General features: G+C 46.1%; 1 protein-coding gene across 1 annotated transcript in view; it reads left to right on the top strand.

Moving 5' to 3' along the window:
• Positions 1 to 13,904, top strand: part of CSMD2 (CUB and Sushi multiple domains 2) — a 2,010,406-nt gene that overhangs the window by 1,502,992 nt on the left and 493,510 nt on the right. The window contains exon 21 of the mRNA XM_069622557.1: positions 2,278 to 2,466. Within this exon, the coding sequence (XP_069478658.1) occupies positions 2,278 to 2,466 (189 nt within the window). The remainder of the gene's footprint in view (positions 1 to 2,277; positions 2,467 to 13,904) is intronic.

Here is a 13,904-nt window from a genome sequence, read left to right as displayed (position 1 = left end):
AACCCTGAGGAACGCTGCATGTGACTGGAGTTGGTTCAGCGGAGGCCGAGGGTTCAAAGACCCGCATGGATATATAAGTTAGAAAGGATTGAATCCAAGCATTTGCTTTGTCGGAGAAGTGCGCTGCTGATGAAAGGTGGTTGCATGCGACATTGTGATTAACCATGTCAAATGCAGCCGAGAGGTCTAGTAGTAGTAGGAGGGCAAGTGAGGTCAATCAGGGCTGTTTCTGTGCCGTGTTTTGGTTAGAAACCTGATTGCCTGAGACCCAGGGGTTTATGATTTTCTAGATGGTTCTGGATCTGCAGGTAGGCTGCTCTGTCCAAGATTTATTTAAAGATTGGCACTGTTATAATAGGCCTGTTTTTAGTGGGGATGTTAGGGTCTAGCATGTTTTTAGGAGAACCCACACGTCTTTCAAATTGGTTGGGACTATGCTTGATTCAAATGAGGCATTGATAAGAGTGGTGATAAAGGGTGCCAAATGCCAAATACCTCCCTGGATCCTTGATGATGGGTGCCTGGCAAATGTCTCCCTGGAATCTTGACAGTATCAGCTTAGAGATTATGTCCTTAACCTCTTTGAGGGGAGGGGTGAAGAGTTGAACCTTTCATGAGTGCAGTGCTCTGAAGTGCAAGTTTCAACTGTTTCCTACACGTTTATTTTAAAACAAAACACTTCCGGAACAGTTTATTTTTCAAACAAAGTTAAAGGAACAGTAAAACTTAATTTGAAAAGTAGAGGAGCAAAGCTCCCAACCCCTCCCACCCATGTCAGCCACTGCTTGTGTTGCATTTTCCATTTTCTGTCTCATCCCCACCATGCAGCAAGGTAGTAGCTACTTATCTGTGTAATTATATTTTCTGCTGCTCCATAACGGAGCGGCTGTGGAGTAAGTCTTTGAAATTAAACCACGCAAGATTGCCATTTATCAGTCGGCCCGCCGCGACGCTGCGCGCTCACATCGCCAAAGACCTACTTTCATGTCTCATTTGCTATCTTGCTGTCCTCAGCCTCCTTAATGTTCCCAGGCCTTTCTCGGAGCTCATTTGAGCGCGGCATGCGAGGAGAAAATGCATTAACTCTTTATTTTAGCTGCCGGGCGCCCCCGGTGCCCATCCATATCTAGCCATGCACAGGAGGGAGAGAGATTCTAGGCCAGCCGGTGCCTGCTCCGGGGGACACCGACCAAATGAAGTTGATCTCAGCAAATGCGCTGCCTAATCCTTTATTCTGGGCACCCTCGTCTTTCCACGACACTCTGAGTGTCTGCTCTACGTGGGCTGCCCACTGTGCCCTCTCTTTACCATTGGCTGGAACTGGTACCCATCGTGTGTATTACTGACCAACTATGTAGAAGCCACTGGCCAGGACTGTTGGTATATTCATATTAATATTATTATTGTTAGAAGTAGCATTATTATTATTATTAGTAGTAGTAGAAATAGTAGTGTTATCATTTCTAGTAGTAGTGTTGTTATTATTATTATTATTATTATTATTATTATTATTATTATTATTATTATTATTATTATTATTATCAGTAGTAGTAGATAGTGGTATTAGAAGTAGTAGTAGTAGTAATACTAGTGCTGTTATTATTAGTATTATTGTTATTATTATTAGAAGTAGTAGTGGTGTTATTATTATTACTAGTAGTAGTAGTAGTAGTAATATAACTGTTATTATTAGTAGAAGTAGTGGTAGTGTTATTATTAGTAGTAGTAGTAATAGTAGGGTCATTATTTTCAGTAGTGTTATTATTATTATTTTGAGGGGTAATAGTGTTATTATTATTAGTTGTAGTAGTAGTGTTATTATTTTTATTATTAGTTGTGTTATTATTATTTGTATTATTATTAGTTGCAGTATTATTATTATTATTATTATTATTATTATTATTATCATTTTTATTATTGTTATTATTAGTATTATTACTTGATTCCTGAGTGGCGAGTATTCTTTGAAATTTGAGCCTTTTGAGGGCAACTAACAGGTTGCAATACACTGTCTCCCTGGAAACAGGGTTCTTACTGCCCCCACACACTTTCCCACTGTGCCTAGTGAGCCATAATATGTTCTATATAAGTATTTTAATATTAGTTAATAACCCCTGAATTTCTTCACATGCAACACTTAAGGTCCCCATTCAACCATCACTCTCCTCCCACAATGCATGCCTGCAACGGTCATATTGGACATCATCGAGTATTCACCATCCGTGGAGTATCTCCTCAACCTTCTCTAAGAATTGCTTTTTTTCTGGTCCCTTCCAGAATATGACTTGGAGCCATGCGAGGAGCCGGGCGTCCCGGCCTACAGCATCCGCAAGGGCCTGCAGTTTGGCGTCGGTGACGTCCTTATGTTTTCCTGCTTTCCCGGATACCGGCTGGAAGGCGTGTCGCGAATCACCTGCCTTGGAGGTAGACGGCGTGTCTGGAGTTCGCCTCTGCCAAGGTGTGTTGGTAGGTGTTCCTGTGCTTTCATTTTCATTGGTCAATATTTGTGTTATAGTGATGACGCTGTGGGGCGGGCGGGTTTGTGGGAGACTTAAAAATGGGAAAGGACTGGTACCCTGACATTTGATCGGCTGCCATATTGGTTGTACCCGACTGGCAGGAATGGATATAAGCTGTGAGATTTATTAAAAGAAGAAGCATGTGGAAGGGCATGGTGCACTCATGGAGGCACAATTATACAGCCATGCTTTTCAAATGAATGAGTCCCACAATGCTGCAAAATCACCAATTGTGGGTAGAGTAAGATTGGACCGCTTCTTAGATGCTTAGTAACTTGAACATTGTGAACACAATAGCACAATTCTGAAACTGTCACGAGTTCAGTAAATGCAACAAGAGTAAACTTGCAAATTATACAAATGTGGGTGTTGCATGTATTCTCACAATATTAAATGTATGGGTGGGTGAGACTTGTGGCAAATGGGAGGCACACATGAAGTGGCACTTGTTCATTAGTCAAAAACAATAAAACCTGGTCAAAAATGGAATTCAGAATGTGTTATGCATAAGTGCTCAGGCTGAAGCTGTAAAGTGTTATGAAAAACAGAAAACACGCAATGTTGCAATACCATAACAATGAACAATTACCAAATCAAAAAGTCTGTAAAGATATAAAGAAAATAAATAACGCTCTCTATCCTACCTGGGGCCAGATTATAGAAACTTTGCACGGGTGCAAGTGTAAAGTTGCATGGTATTAACATCAGGGCACAGTTTGCTCGTTTTCTAAAAACACTGGGAAGTATTAGAAAACCATTGCACCATCACACGTGCAGTTTGGCATGGTATAAGCATCAGGGGAAAAATGGCCCTACTGCAAAAAAGATATATTTTCAATGCATGTTTGCACCAAGGCAACGTTTGCCCCAGTGCAAATACCATTCCGTAACTTTCATTCATCCAATCTGAAGTCTAAATTGTTGCTCAGCGTTGTTTCCCACCGGTGACTTAATACACCAACACTTTTCAACCATGCTGTGCTGTATAAAGGGGTGATGTGGCTGTGGCACAAGCTGGCCATTGTTTGTCCGTCTCCGCCTTTCTTTTCCTGGCCAGCAGCAGCATGTATCCGCTTCTCAAGGACTTCCAACAGCCAGAGTTTGCTGTCAGGCCAACCAAAGCGGTGGAAGAGAGCAACCGGAGACCACTTACTTCAGAAGCACATGTAACAATCATGCACCTTGCAAATTGCATGCGTCAAGTACAAACTCTTAACATATGCAATAAACTAAGACTGAGCAAAGGAGAACTACAAATACTAGACCCCTGACATAGGGTTCAGTAATGGTGCAAATGGCATCCAATCAATTGTGCATGCACTCAGCATATTAATTGTGCAAACACGTATACATAAAAGGTGCACAACGTGGCATATTAAAAGTACACAAATGCATTAAGTTGCACACATGCACTCAAGTGCTTCTAAATGGAGAAGCATTGTTTTTCCAAGTTGCTTCTCAAGAGTTCAGTTTCAGAAGCCATGTCTGTCTGCCCCCGGCATAGAGGTTAACCCTTCATAGTAACCACTCCCTTGTGAGGACTTTCGGGTAAGGCAAAGACAAGGTGCTCTTTGGGGTTCACCCAGGCTGCAATTATGTTTGGATTGTCTGCAGTCATGTTATGTTATGTTATGTTATGTTATGTTATGTTAAAGGGTGTTCTAACGTGCACTGTTGCTACCTGCATGGTCTCTTGGCGCTCTGGTGGATCTGTATTGTGAAGAGGGTGGTGGGTACGTTAGTAGGTCCGAGCGGTAAAAAGAGCAAGAGAGCTGTGATGTGCTGTTGGCAGCTTCAGTTCGGAGAAACCGGTCATTCATTTTGGTTGGTAATCGCCATGTGGTGTTGGGTGAGATTATGTCTAGTTAGTTTCATTGCTGTGATGTTGTATGTACTACGTTGATTCCCACTGACGTTGCTGTGAAGGAGTCACCGGTGCACTGCTTTGCTATATAAATACATGCCACACACACACACACCGATTAGTCCTAAGCAGAAGTGTGGCTGCCAAGACATGCCCACAGCCCCGTCTCTCGTGTCCTCAATTCTCTTCATGATTCGCTAAGGAGTTCAGGGTTATTCCAGAGCTGCTCCCAAACGTTTCCCACACCCGCTTCTTGCACCCCAACTCTCTTAAGAAATGGGTAAGAACTTGCTCGTGCATCTTCAACACATCCAAAAGGCCAAGGAACCAAGTCCTCTGGCTTCCACGTACCATCTTTGAATGATAAGAAACATAGTTTAGAACCTGGGGTGCTCCATGGTCGGCCAGACAGCTGTCACGGGTTACCAGTAAGCAGTGGTAGGTCTCTCACAGGAAACATTGTAACTGGGGAAGTAGGCTAGTGTGTTAGTTCTGGCATCACCTTCGGATACATATGTATGCAAGTGAAAGAGGTCATTTCTGCCATGTGTGTTGGCCTCGTATGTGTTATATAGCGGCTTCAGTCATCAGAGTTCAGGGTTACAAGGTGTTACAAGGTGACCTTAACATAGTCAAACAGGGAAGTAAGGCACTCCCAGCCCCATTAGTAGCCTTACCGGGGACTGGGTGTGTGGTGGGCGGGGGGGTGGGGGTGCACCCTGGCTGTGGACGGTGCTGAGAATGATAATACTATTGTATTCTTATTACACCTCCGCATATAAGATTCCTCCAACTTCTAAGCGCTGTAATACGGGTTGCTGTTAAATGTAGTGCTTCATGCTGGTGTATTCCCGTTGATCTGCACTGGACATCAACCTTTATCTGCACCTCCAATTTTGGTGTAGTTTGCCCAGGTCCCTCGAATCAAACACCCGAATCATTCAAAGGTGGAAGAGGGTTGGGGCCCAGCCACTTGCTAGTATGACTCGTGGGTGACTTGACTCTGATAGTAGAGTGAACTCCAGCGGGAGCACTGTCATGGGTGGCCTGAATACGTTCGTGAGAACGCGCCCGCGCCGCAATGCTTCCCGGAAGGGTCTTTGATGTAGAGCCAACAGGTTTGCAAACCTCAAACACACATGTTCTCCCTAAACCTGGACATACTTAAGAAGCCAGAGATTTATCCTAAACATTGTTCATCGGTCCCTGATCCGGGACCGATCCATGGCGAGATCGTCTTCTGACACCAGTCATCCTATGTTCCGAGTTCATCCAGTCCTGAAAATGGCAGCATAAGACCTCACCATAGACTTTCCCGGGGGCACTTTTTTAGGAAGTGGGGTGAAGGATGCTTGGGACATCCCTCCTTCCTTTTATGAAGAAGCAGGCTAGTTCTTCTGCCTTCATAAGTCAAGGGATCTTAAAAAGCAGAACTGAGCCCCCTAATGCCTGTAACATTCGAAGAGATCCGGTTCACCACCACCTTGCAGAAACGAAGCAAAGGATAACCTACTGGTGTGTTTCAGGGTGAATTGCCAAGTGCTCGCCCCACTCCCCTTTATCTGACGTGTACTTAGGCCATGCCCCCAACAAGAAGCCCCCCTCGATTTCTAATCCCACCTAAAACACTGCCTGTAACCAACCAAGTAATTGTGGGTCAAGCGCCGGTAGACATGGGTCATGTCTACCGGCATCTACCCGATCCAAACAAGGGAGCTTATTCTCCTCTCACTCACACTCAGGGGAGGAAAGAAACCTTCTTCAATGTTCTCAACCACAGCCCACCTGGCACTTCGACCACCTAAGCCAAGCCTACAAAAAGCAGAGCCTCTTCAGATGAGGCACACGGGCTATGTGTCGGCCATCCTTTCTATCAGTGAGGTCAATCTGAGTGTCTAACCATATTGGCATTAAGGGGTCGTACATGGAATGGATATCCTCTTCCCATCTGAAATGATAAATTGGTCTTTGATGGGGCCATGCATTACTGAAAAAAATCACCTTTCCATGTTGGGGTCCACCGGGACCCTCCTCCCTCCCTGCACCCCCACAGTTGTCTTTCTGTGCCTGCACCCAGCCAATTGCAGACACCGGTCTCGGGGGGGATAGCTCAGGGGAAACGTGCTCGCCTTGGAAGCAAGACAACACGGAGCAACACAGGTTCGATCCCCGGGCTTAGAAACCTCTGGGTATTAAGAGCGTTATAAATAACCAATCATATCATATCATACCCTTGATCATTTCAAGAGAGCCTTTAGCATTTGCGCAGATGGCACTCAACTAAGTTTCCAGGCACTACTCACCAACCCATGAGCTTCCAGGCGATACTCACCAACCCATGAGGTTCCATGCGATACTCACCAACCCGTGAGCTTCCAGGTGATACTCACCAACCCATGAGCTTCCAGGTGATACTCACCAACCCATGAGCTTCCAGGCGATACTCACCAACCCATGAGCTTCTAGGTGATAGTCACCAACCCATGAGCTTCCAGGCGATACTCACCAACCCATGAGCTTCCAGGTGATACTCACCAACCCATGAGCTTCCAGGCAATACTCACCAACCCGTGAGCTTCCAGGTGATACTCACCAACCCATGAGCTTCCAGGTGATACTCACCAGCCCATGAGCTTCCATGCGATACTCACCAACCTGTGAGCTTCCAGGTGATACTCACCAACCCGTTAGCTTCCAGGTGATACTCACCAATGAGCTTCCAGGCGATACTCACCAACCCGTGAGTTTCCAGGCGATACTCACCAACCCATGAGCTTCCAGGCGATACTCACCAACCCATGAGCTTCCAGGCGATACTCACCAACCCGTGAGCTTCCAGGCGATACTCACCAATCCGTGAGCTTCCAGGCGATACTCACCAACTCATGAGCTTCCAGGCGATACTCACCAACCCGTGAGCTTCCAGGTGATACTCACCAACCCATGAGCTTCCAGGTAATACTCACCAATCCATGAGCTTCCAGGCGATACTCACCAACCCGTGAGCTTCCAGGCGATACTCACCAACCCGTGAGCTTCCAGGCGATACTCACCAACCTGTGAGCTTCCGAAATCTCACAGTTTCCCTTCATGATCCGTGCCTGGATTTGTTGAATCCAGCTAAATCTGAATCCTGGGGGAAGGGAATTCCTGCTTTGGTGACAGGCACATGGGTGAACCCATTGCCAAGCTTGGCACACCACCCTAAACCCAACCATAACACCATCATCAACAGCGCAAGCATCTGAGGGTGACCTTCACACAATGTGCCTCCTTCAACAAACATGTCGCTTCCACAGTGAGCAGAAGCCATTCTACTCTAAACATGTGGTGCAACAGTCTCTCCGCCCTGAAGATGCACCACGCAACCCAAATGCTGGTGGCGTTGATTCCATCCAAACTGGAATATGGTAACCTCTCCTCCTTGATCTTTCCAAATAATCAAACACCAGACGGCAGGCTATTCGGGCTTGCCTAATATTTGAGCTGAAGAAACACAAACCACCAAAAGAAGGCTCGGAAGCCTACACTGGCTGCCTCTCCAGAGGAACACAGAGTCTAAACTGTATGTTTGCATCACCAAGAGACCAACATTCAAGGCTCATCTAAAGTATTTACTGGACCTCAGCAAGTGCACCTCGTGTAGAAACCTGTGATTGAGTTCAAGCAATAAAGTCACCTCTGCAACCGCCTACCTGGAGAGATGTGGGAGAAGCAGATTAGAAATATCAGTCCCAGAACTGTGGGAAACTTTCCCACACGAGCTACAACTCCATCACCAAAACTCCAACATTCAGCAATGGAGTTTTACCCAACAGTGTCTATTTGTTGTCAAGATCGGGCAAATAATTGGTTTATCAATACTTAAATAATAGTTCACATGTTCTGTCTCTCAGAGCATTTGTAAATTCGTCCAAAGTGTTTTTTGCGTGGGTATATAGGACCTGATTCTCAGAAGCGGTTCATAATGGCACAACCCCACAGGAACATGCTCTGTGAATCAGGCCCTTAGTGTTTCAGCTCCCTTCTACATGGCTTTCACTTGATAATCTGCAGCAATTAACCCATTAGTTGCATTCCATTAGGTCTCTGTTATAATCTGAACACCATGTGGGTTTCTCAGACAGTTTTTCTAAGCTGTATTCTAGAGTGCCCCAAACAACATGCTGGCATGGGGCCCCATGAGCCCTGCCATATATTCAGCTAACCCTGAAAATGGGTGGGATGTATATATCCCCTGACAGGTTATAACGTAGTCGAAACCAGAGTCAAAAGTCAATGATGTGATAAGGACAATGCTGGATACTGCAAAGACCAAGGGAGGTGACGACCTGAAGGCATCAGCAAAGGCATCCTGTAATGTGCATACTGAAAAGTGCATGTCCAATCTCCTTAATTAAAGGATTAACAATGACAACAGGGGGCAGCTGCTCAGGACCACCAATGCAGCTCGAGGGCCATTTCAACGAAAAAGATGAAAGGCCCTGTTGCCAATCATCCCTCTTTTCCCCTTTCCCCTAACTTCTTCTATGCCCTCATAATTATTCAGTAAACTAGAGGTGCCTTAAAAACCACCCAAAAAATAAAATATAACAAAGATACCCTGATTTCAAAAGAGGGCTCACGGCACGAGATATTTTCCAAGGTGAGAGTATAGGCTCCCACAATGAAAAAGAGCAACACATGCATTGCAGCAAAGCACCCCACTAATGCCGAAATAACTTTCCGTAGCGTGTGACATTTGCTAACGAGGAGTAATGCGCCAGTGGTTTGGTAATGAGCAAGGTTATGAGCGCAGCCTGAGACGTGCCCATGAGAAAGCTTCTAATCCGCTGCGCCTCATTGTGAGCCATCCCCTTCCGACGTCTTGATGATTGTACAAATCTTTAAAATGACTCCTGTCTTCTGTCACCCTCCAGTTAAATAATCGCCTAATAGCGCCGCGGCCCATTCTCATGAAGCTGCGCTTATGAAAAGTGCGATTGTCGTATCTCGTGACTTCGCCTGGATCTATCGGCTCTCGGTGAGCCCGTAAGCTTTCCGTGCAGAAGGTGCGTGTGTTCTTGGCGTGCTGCTGATTATTCTGCATGTGTTGGTTTTGTTTAGTGAGCACACCAAATACTTGTAATTTGATCACATTTCCGTGCTCCCGTAATAAGACCTGGTGCTACGTGGTGGATTCCTTTTAAGGGAGCCATGTGAGTGCCTGGGATCCCCTTCAGAAGGGCATTTCCCCCATCAGTGTACAAGACCACAAGCGCCTGCACTATGATCCAGAAGTCCTGCCGCAGGATCAAGGGTTTGATTTTGTGAAGGGTGGAGATTTGGAGCCAGTTCAATTCTTGGCTATGTGTTGCTGGAAGAACAGGCTGTCTGTTATCAATGGCGAAGCCTAAGGTTTTGCTGAATCTGAGAGTTGCAGATGAAATCCTTCTAGGCGCATATCATTGAGCCACTGTTGGACAATTTCTTGTTTAGTGGGGGGATCGATGTGGATGAATTTGTTCTTCCGGGGGGTTATGTTTCAGGTAGGCAGTCAACATCCAGGAATGGAGGATGGGACAGTAATTGCATAGGCAACTGATGTCCTGTTGGCTTTTTACCCTCATGTACAAATGATTGTTGTGCACATATTGATGGATACCTATGTCAATATCTTTGAGGAGTGTGCCAGAGGCTTCATGTAAAGGTTAAAAGATATTGGTGAGAGGATGGAGCACTGGGGGGTTACTGGGAGTCGGCTAGAATGCAACGTGTTCATCTGGATGGCTTGGTGCCTGCCCTAGAAGTAGGAGGTAAACCAATTCAGGACAGTGCCCGAAAATGCCAACCTGTTGGCAAAGAGGCAGAAAAAGATACAGTGCTCGATAACATCAAATGCAGCCGAGAGGTCAAGAAAGAAGAGGAAGCATAATTTTCCCTTATTCATGATTTGAAGGTCATCATCTACCACGTAGATGGTGGCTGTCTCGATGCTTCACTTGGGGAAGGACCCCAATAGTCATTGAGAAGGTGCAGTTGTTCGATTCTGGCGAGTAGTTGTAAAGTGGCTACTTTTCCTCAAAATTTCCCAATACATGGGAGGTTTGGAATGAACCGGTAGTTAGCCAGGTCATCTGCATCTCGTTTTCAAAAGAGTTCATACAAGACCAGTCTTGAGGGTGTCTTGAATGACCCTTCAATATGGTAGGCATTAATGATGCTGAGGAATGCGGTGAGTGCTGGGTCCATCAATTGTTTAATGATGGAGGCCAGGATGATATTGAAATAGTGAAGTAGGTTTGAAGGAAGCAATTGTTTTTAGTTGGTCAGTGGGGGGTGGGGGGAGTGGAGACAATTTGGTCCAGATAGTCAGTGTGCATGGTGGAATGCACAGGGGGTAATACTTTGTGAAGTTGAATTGACGATATGCCAGAATTGGTCTAATTTTGCAAAATAAAGTTGTTGATTCTATCACCTTTTTCATGAGTTGCTGGCACCTTGGGGTTGGTTGTGGGTTGTGTCCAATGCTTTACAACAGAGGTCTTCAAACATTTTTGGCCTGACCCCCCCCTGAGCAAAGTTTGGCCAGGCCGGGCCCCACCCAAAAGTGCCAGATGGACAGTATGTAGAAATTGCTATGAACCTTTGTGTGCCGTCAACGCACCCTACTCCCAGTAGAGACCCTGGGCTCTCCCAACCCTACTCCCACCACTATCCCAGTGCTGCCACCCATCCTGCTCCCACCATAGTCCCATAACACAAGCATACACACATCCATACACATGTTTAAATAAAAAATAAATCACCATAAACGTACGTTCTGCAGGGGCCTGCGTGTGGTTGCTAAAATACCCTGCTCCAGGTTGCTCTGCCCGTATGTGCGAGGAGGCACAGGAGTACCCCCTCGCACATACATACATGCAGTGCCCCAGCCAGCATTTCCAATGAGCTATGCAAGACTGGCAAAGCAAAACACCCCCAGCGTTGCATGGCTCAGTGAGCATGTGCGGCTGGGGAAATGAACTGTCAAAGGCAAACAGTGTTTCCCTTTGACATTTCCGCCAGCGCAGGAGCACTCCCTCAGCTGGAAAAAGCAGCTGAGGGAGTGCTCAGTGTTTCACTGGGCTGGCTCCTCGGCTCCTCCATAATGGTTGTGGTGGCCAGTGGGTGGACGCCCCCTCACCCATTATGGATGAGCCGGCAGGCTTGGACTGACCTATAGGGCAATAGGGCGATGACCTTACCAAAAATGCAAAATGCTAGTTTAGGCCAGTCAAAATGGGACACATTTTTAGCCAATGTGGGCCAGTTTGAGGAGTCACTTCACTGCAGCTAGTAGTTTTGACCATTGCTGCTGAATATTCTTTAAATATCACAATTTGTTTACATTTGAACAAAAAACAACCCCTTGGGTACTATTCAAACAGTCTGTGACTAAAGGACTGAATATACATTTGCAACTGCTGGCCATTTTTTCGTTGGTGCCTAACACCGTTTTATGGTCCAGTCTGACCATGTGAGCCTCCCCTTCCCATTTCCTCCAATCATAAAAAAAAAAAATGTTTTTTACACATTTCATGGTGGGCTCTGGTGCCACCCCTGGGATGAGGGGCCACACCCCCTGGGGGGGGGGGGTGCATCCCACAGTTTGAAGACTTCTGCTTTACAATGTGTTTATGGTCTTCTGGGCCCGCAACAGACCACAAACACACTCTTTCTACAGGTGTGGCTAGTTGAGAGTTAATTTGTATGCCAGTATTCTTGGTCACATCCTGTCGGTAGGGCTGCTCAGTATCATGGTTTGGGTGGGGGGCATCTTCTTGTGCGTGTTAGTTTTCTGACAAATCTACTCAGGAGTAGCAAGCAGTATAGTGCCTGCTGTATGCAGCATGTCTGTGATTTCTGTGTGACAAACAGAACTCTGTCTTTCTATTGGTGGGTGTTATCTGACACTTCCGAGTGGCCGGCACGTGTCTTCCTGTAGGCGTAGAATGTCTAGCATGTCCTGCAGGTCTGGAGTGTGAGACACTGATTTCTCAGTGTCTGTCTGCCTTTGTGGTTTAGATATCAGAAACTATGATGAGGCAGTTAGCTTAATCTCTGTGACTGTCATTTAGCACTCACTTCTTGTGTGTCAGCCTGTTCAATTTCGTCCAGGGACTGTCTTTTAGTACTCACATCCTGTGTGTCAGTCTGTTCAGTTTCCTCCCTGTGACTGTCATTTGGCACTCACTTTCTGTGTGTCAGCCTGTTCAGTTTCCTCTCTGTGACTTTCTTTTAGCACTCACTTCCTGTGTGTCAGCCTTTTAGTGCTCACTTCCGGTGTGTCAGCCTGTTCAGTTTCCTCTGTGTCTGTCTTTTAGTGCTCACTTCCGGTATGTCAGGCTGTTCAGTTTCTTCCTGTGGCTTTCAATTAGCACTCACTTCCAGTGTGTCAGCATTTTCAGTTTCCTTCCGTGGCTGTCTTTTAGCACTCACGTCCGATGTGGCAGCCTGTTCAGTTTCCTCCCTTGGCTGTCTTTTAGCACTCACGTCCGGTGTGGCAGCCTGTTCAGTTTCCTCCGTAGCTGCCTTTTAGCACTCACGTCCGGTGTGGCAGCCTGTTCAGTTTCTTCCCGTGGCTGTCTTTAGCACTCACCTCCGGTGTTTCTGCTTGTTCAGTATCCTCTCGTGGCTGTCTTTTAGCACTCACGTCCGGTGTGGCAGCCTGTTCAGTTTCTTCCCGTGGCTGTCTTTAGCACTCACCTCCGGTGTTTCTGCTTGTTCAGTATCCTCTCGTGGCTGTCTTTTAGCACTCACGTCCGGTGTGGCAGCCTGTTCAGTTTCCTCCTCTGACTGTCTCACTTCTGGTGTGGCAGCCTGTTCTCCTGTTGCTGTGGCCGATCAGTGCCATCCTGATGTGTGGGTTTGTCTGGAACATGAACACCTCAGCATCCTCCTGTGGTTGCGCAGTAACACATTGTAGTAGTGGTTTATATTTATTTTAATAACAGTTTGTATTGATATAACATAACAAAATAGCAAACAACAAAAGAATACTTCAGAAAAAGGTCAGAAAATCTGACCATTGGTGTGTATCAATCTTTGTATTGAGAAGTAATTCAGTAAACACATGTGGAAGGTTATGGCTTGAGTCCGATTTTCAGCGGCCATGGCTATCTGTTATTCTCCTCCTACCTTGGTTCAACTGTCACTTCTGTGTGGAGAACCGTCCACTGCTTTCCTGTTGGTGTGGTTTATCTGTCACTTCCTTGCAGTGATGGTGTTAGTACCAGCTTTGTGTCCTCCTTAATGGTGACGTCTGTCACTTAATGTGTGGAGAGAGGGTCCGCCCCTTCCTGTTGCTGTGGTTTATCTGTCATTATCTGTGCAGAGAGCAGGTTGGTGTCTTCTCATCTCCTACCACCGCTACCCTCCCCTCCTTATCTTTGTCATAGTTGTTACTCTATCTGAAATGTCATCAGACCTAGTACGATAGTAGTTTGTCTGTTTTCCACTACCTCCTTTCTTGTTTTTCTCCTCCCCCTCCAGCACTACCT

Source organism: Ambystoma mexicanum, chromosome 11 (assembly GCF_040938575.1).
Source record: "Ambystoma mexicanum isolate Mex_15411 chromosome 11, UKY_AmexF1_1, whole genome shotgun sequence".
NCBI classification, from domain to species: domain Eukaryota; kingdom Metazoa; phylum Chordata; class Amphibia; order Caudata; family Ambystomatidae; genus Ambystoma; species Ambystoma mexicanum.
This window is presented reverse-complemented; position numbering and strand designations above follow the sequence as displayed.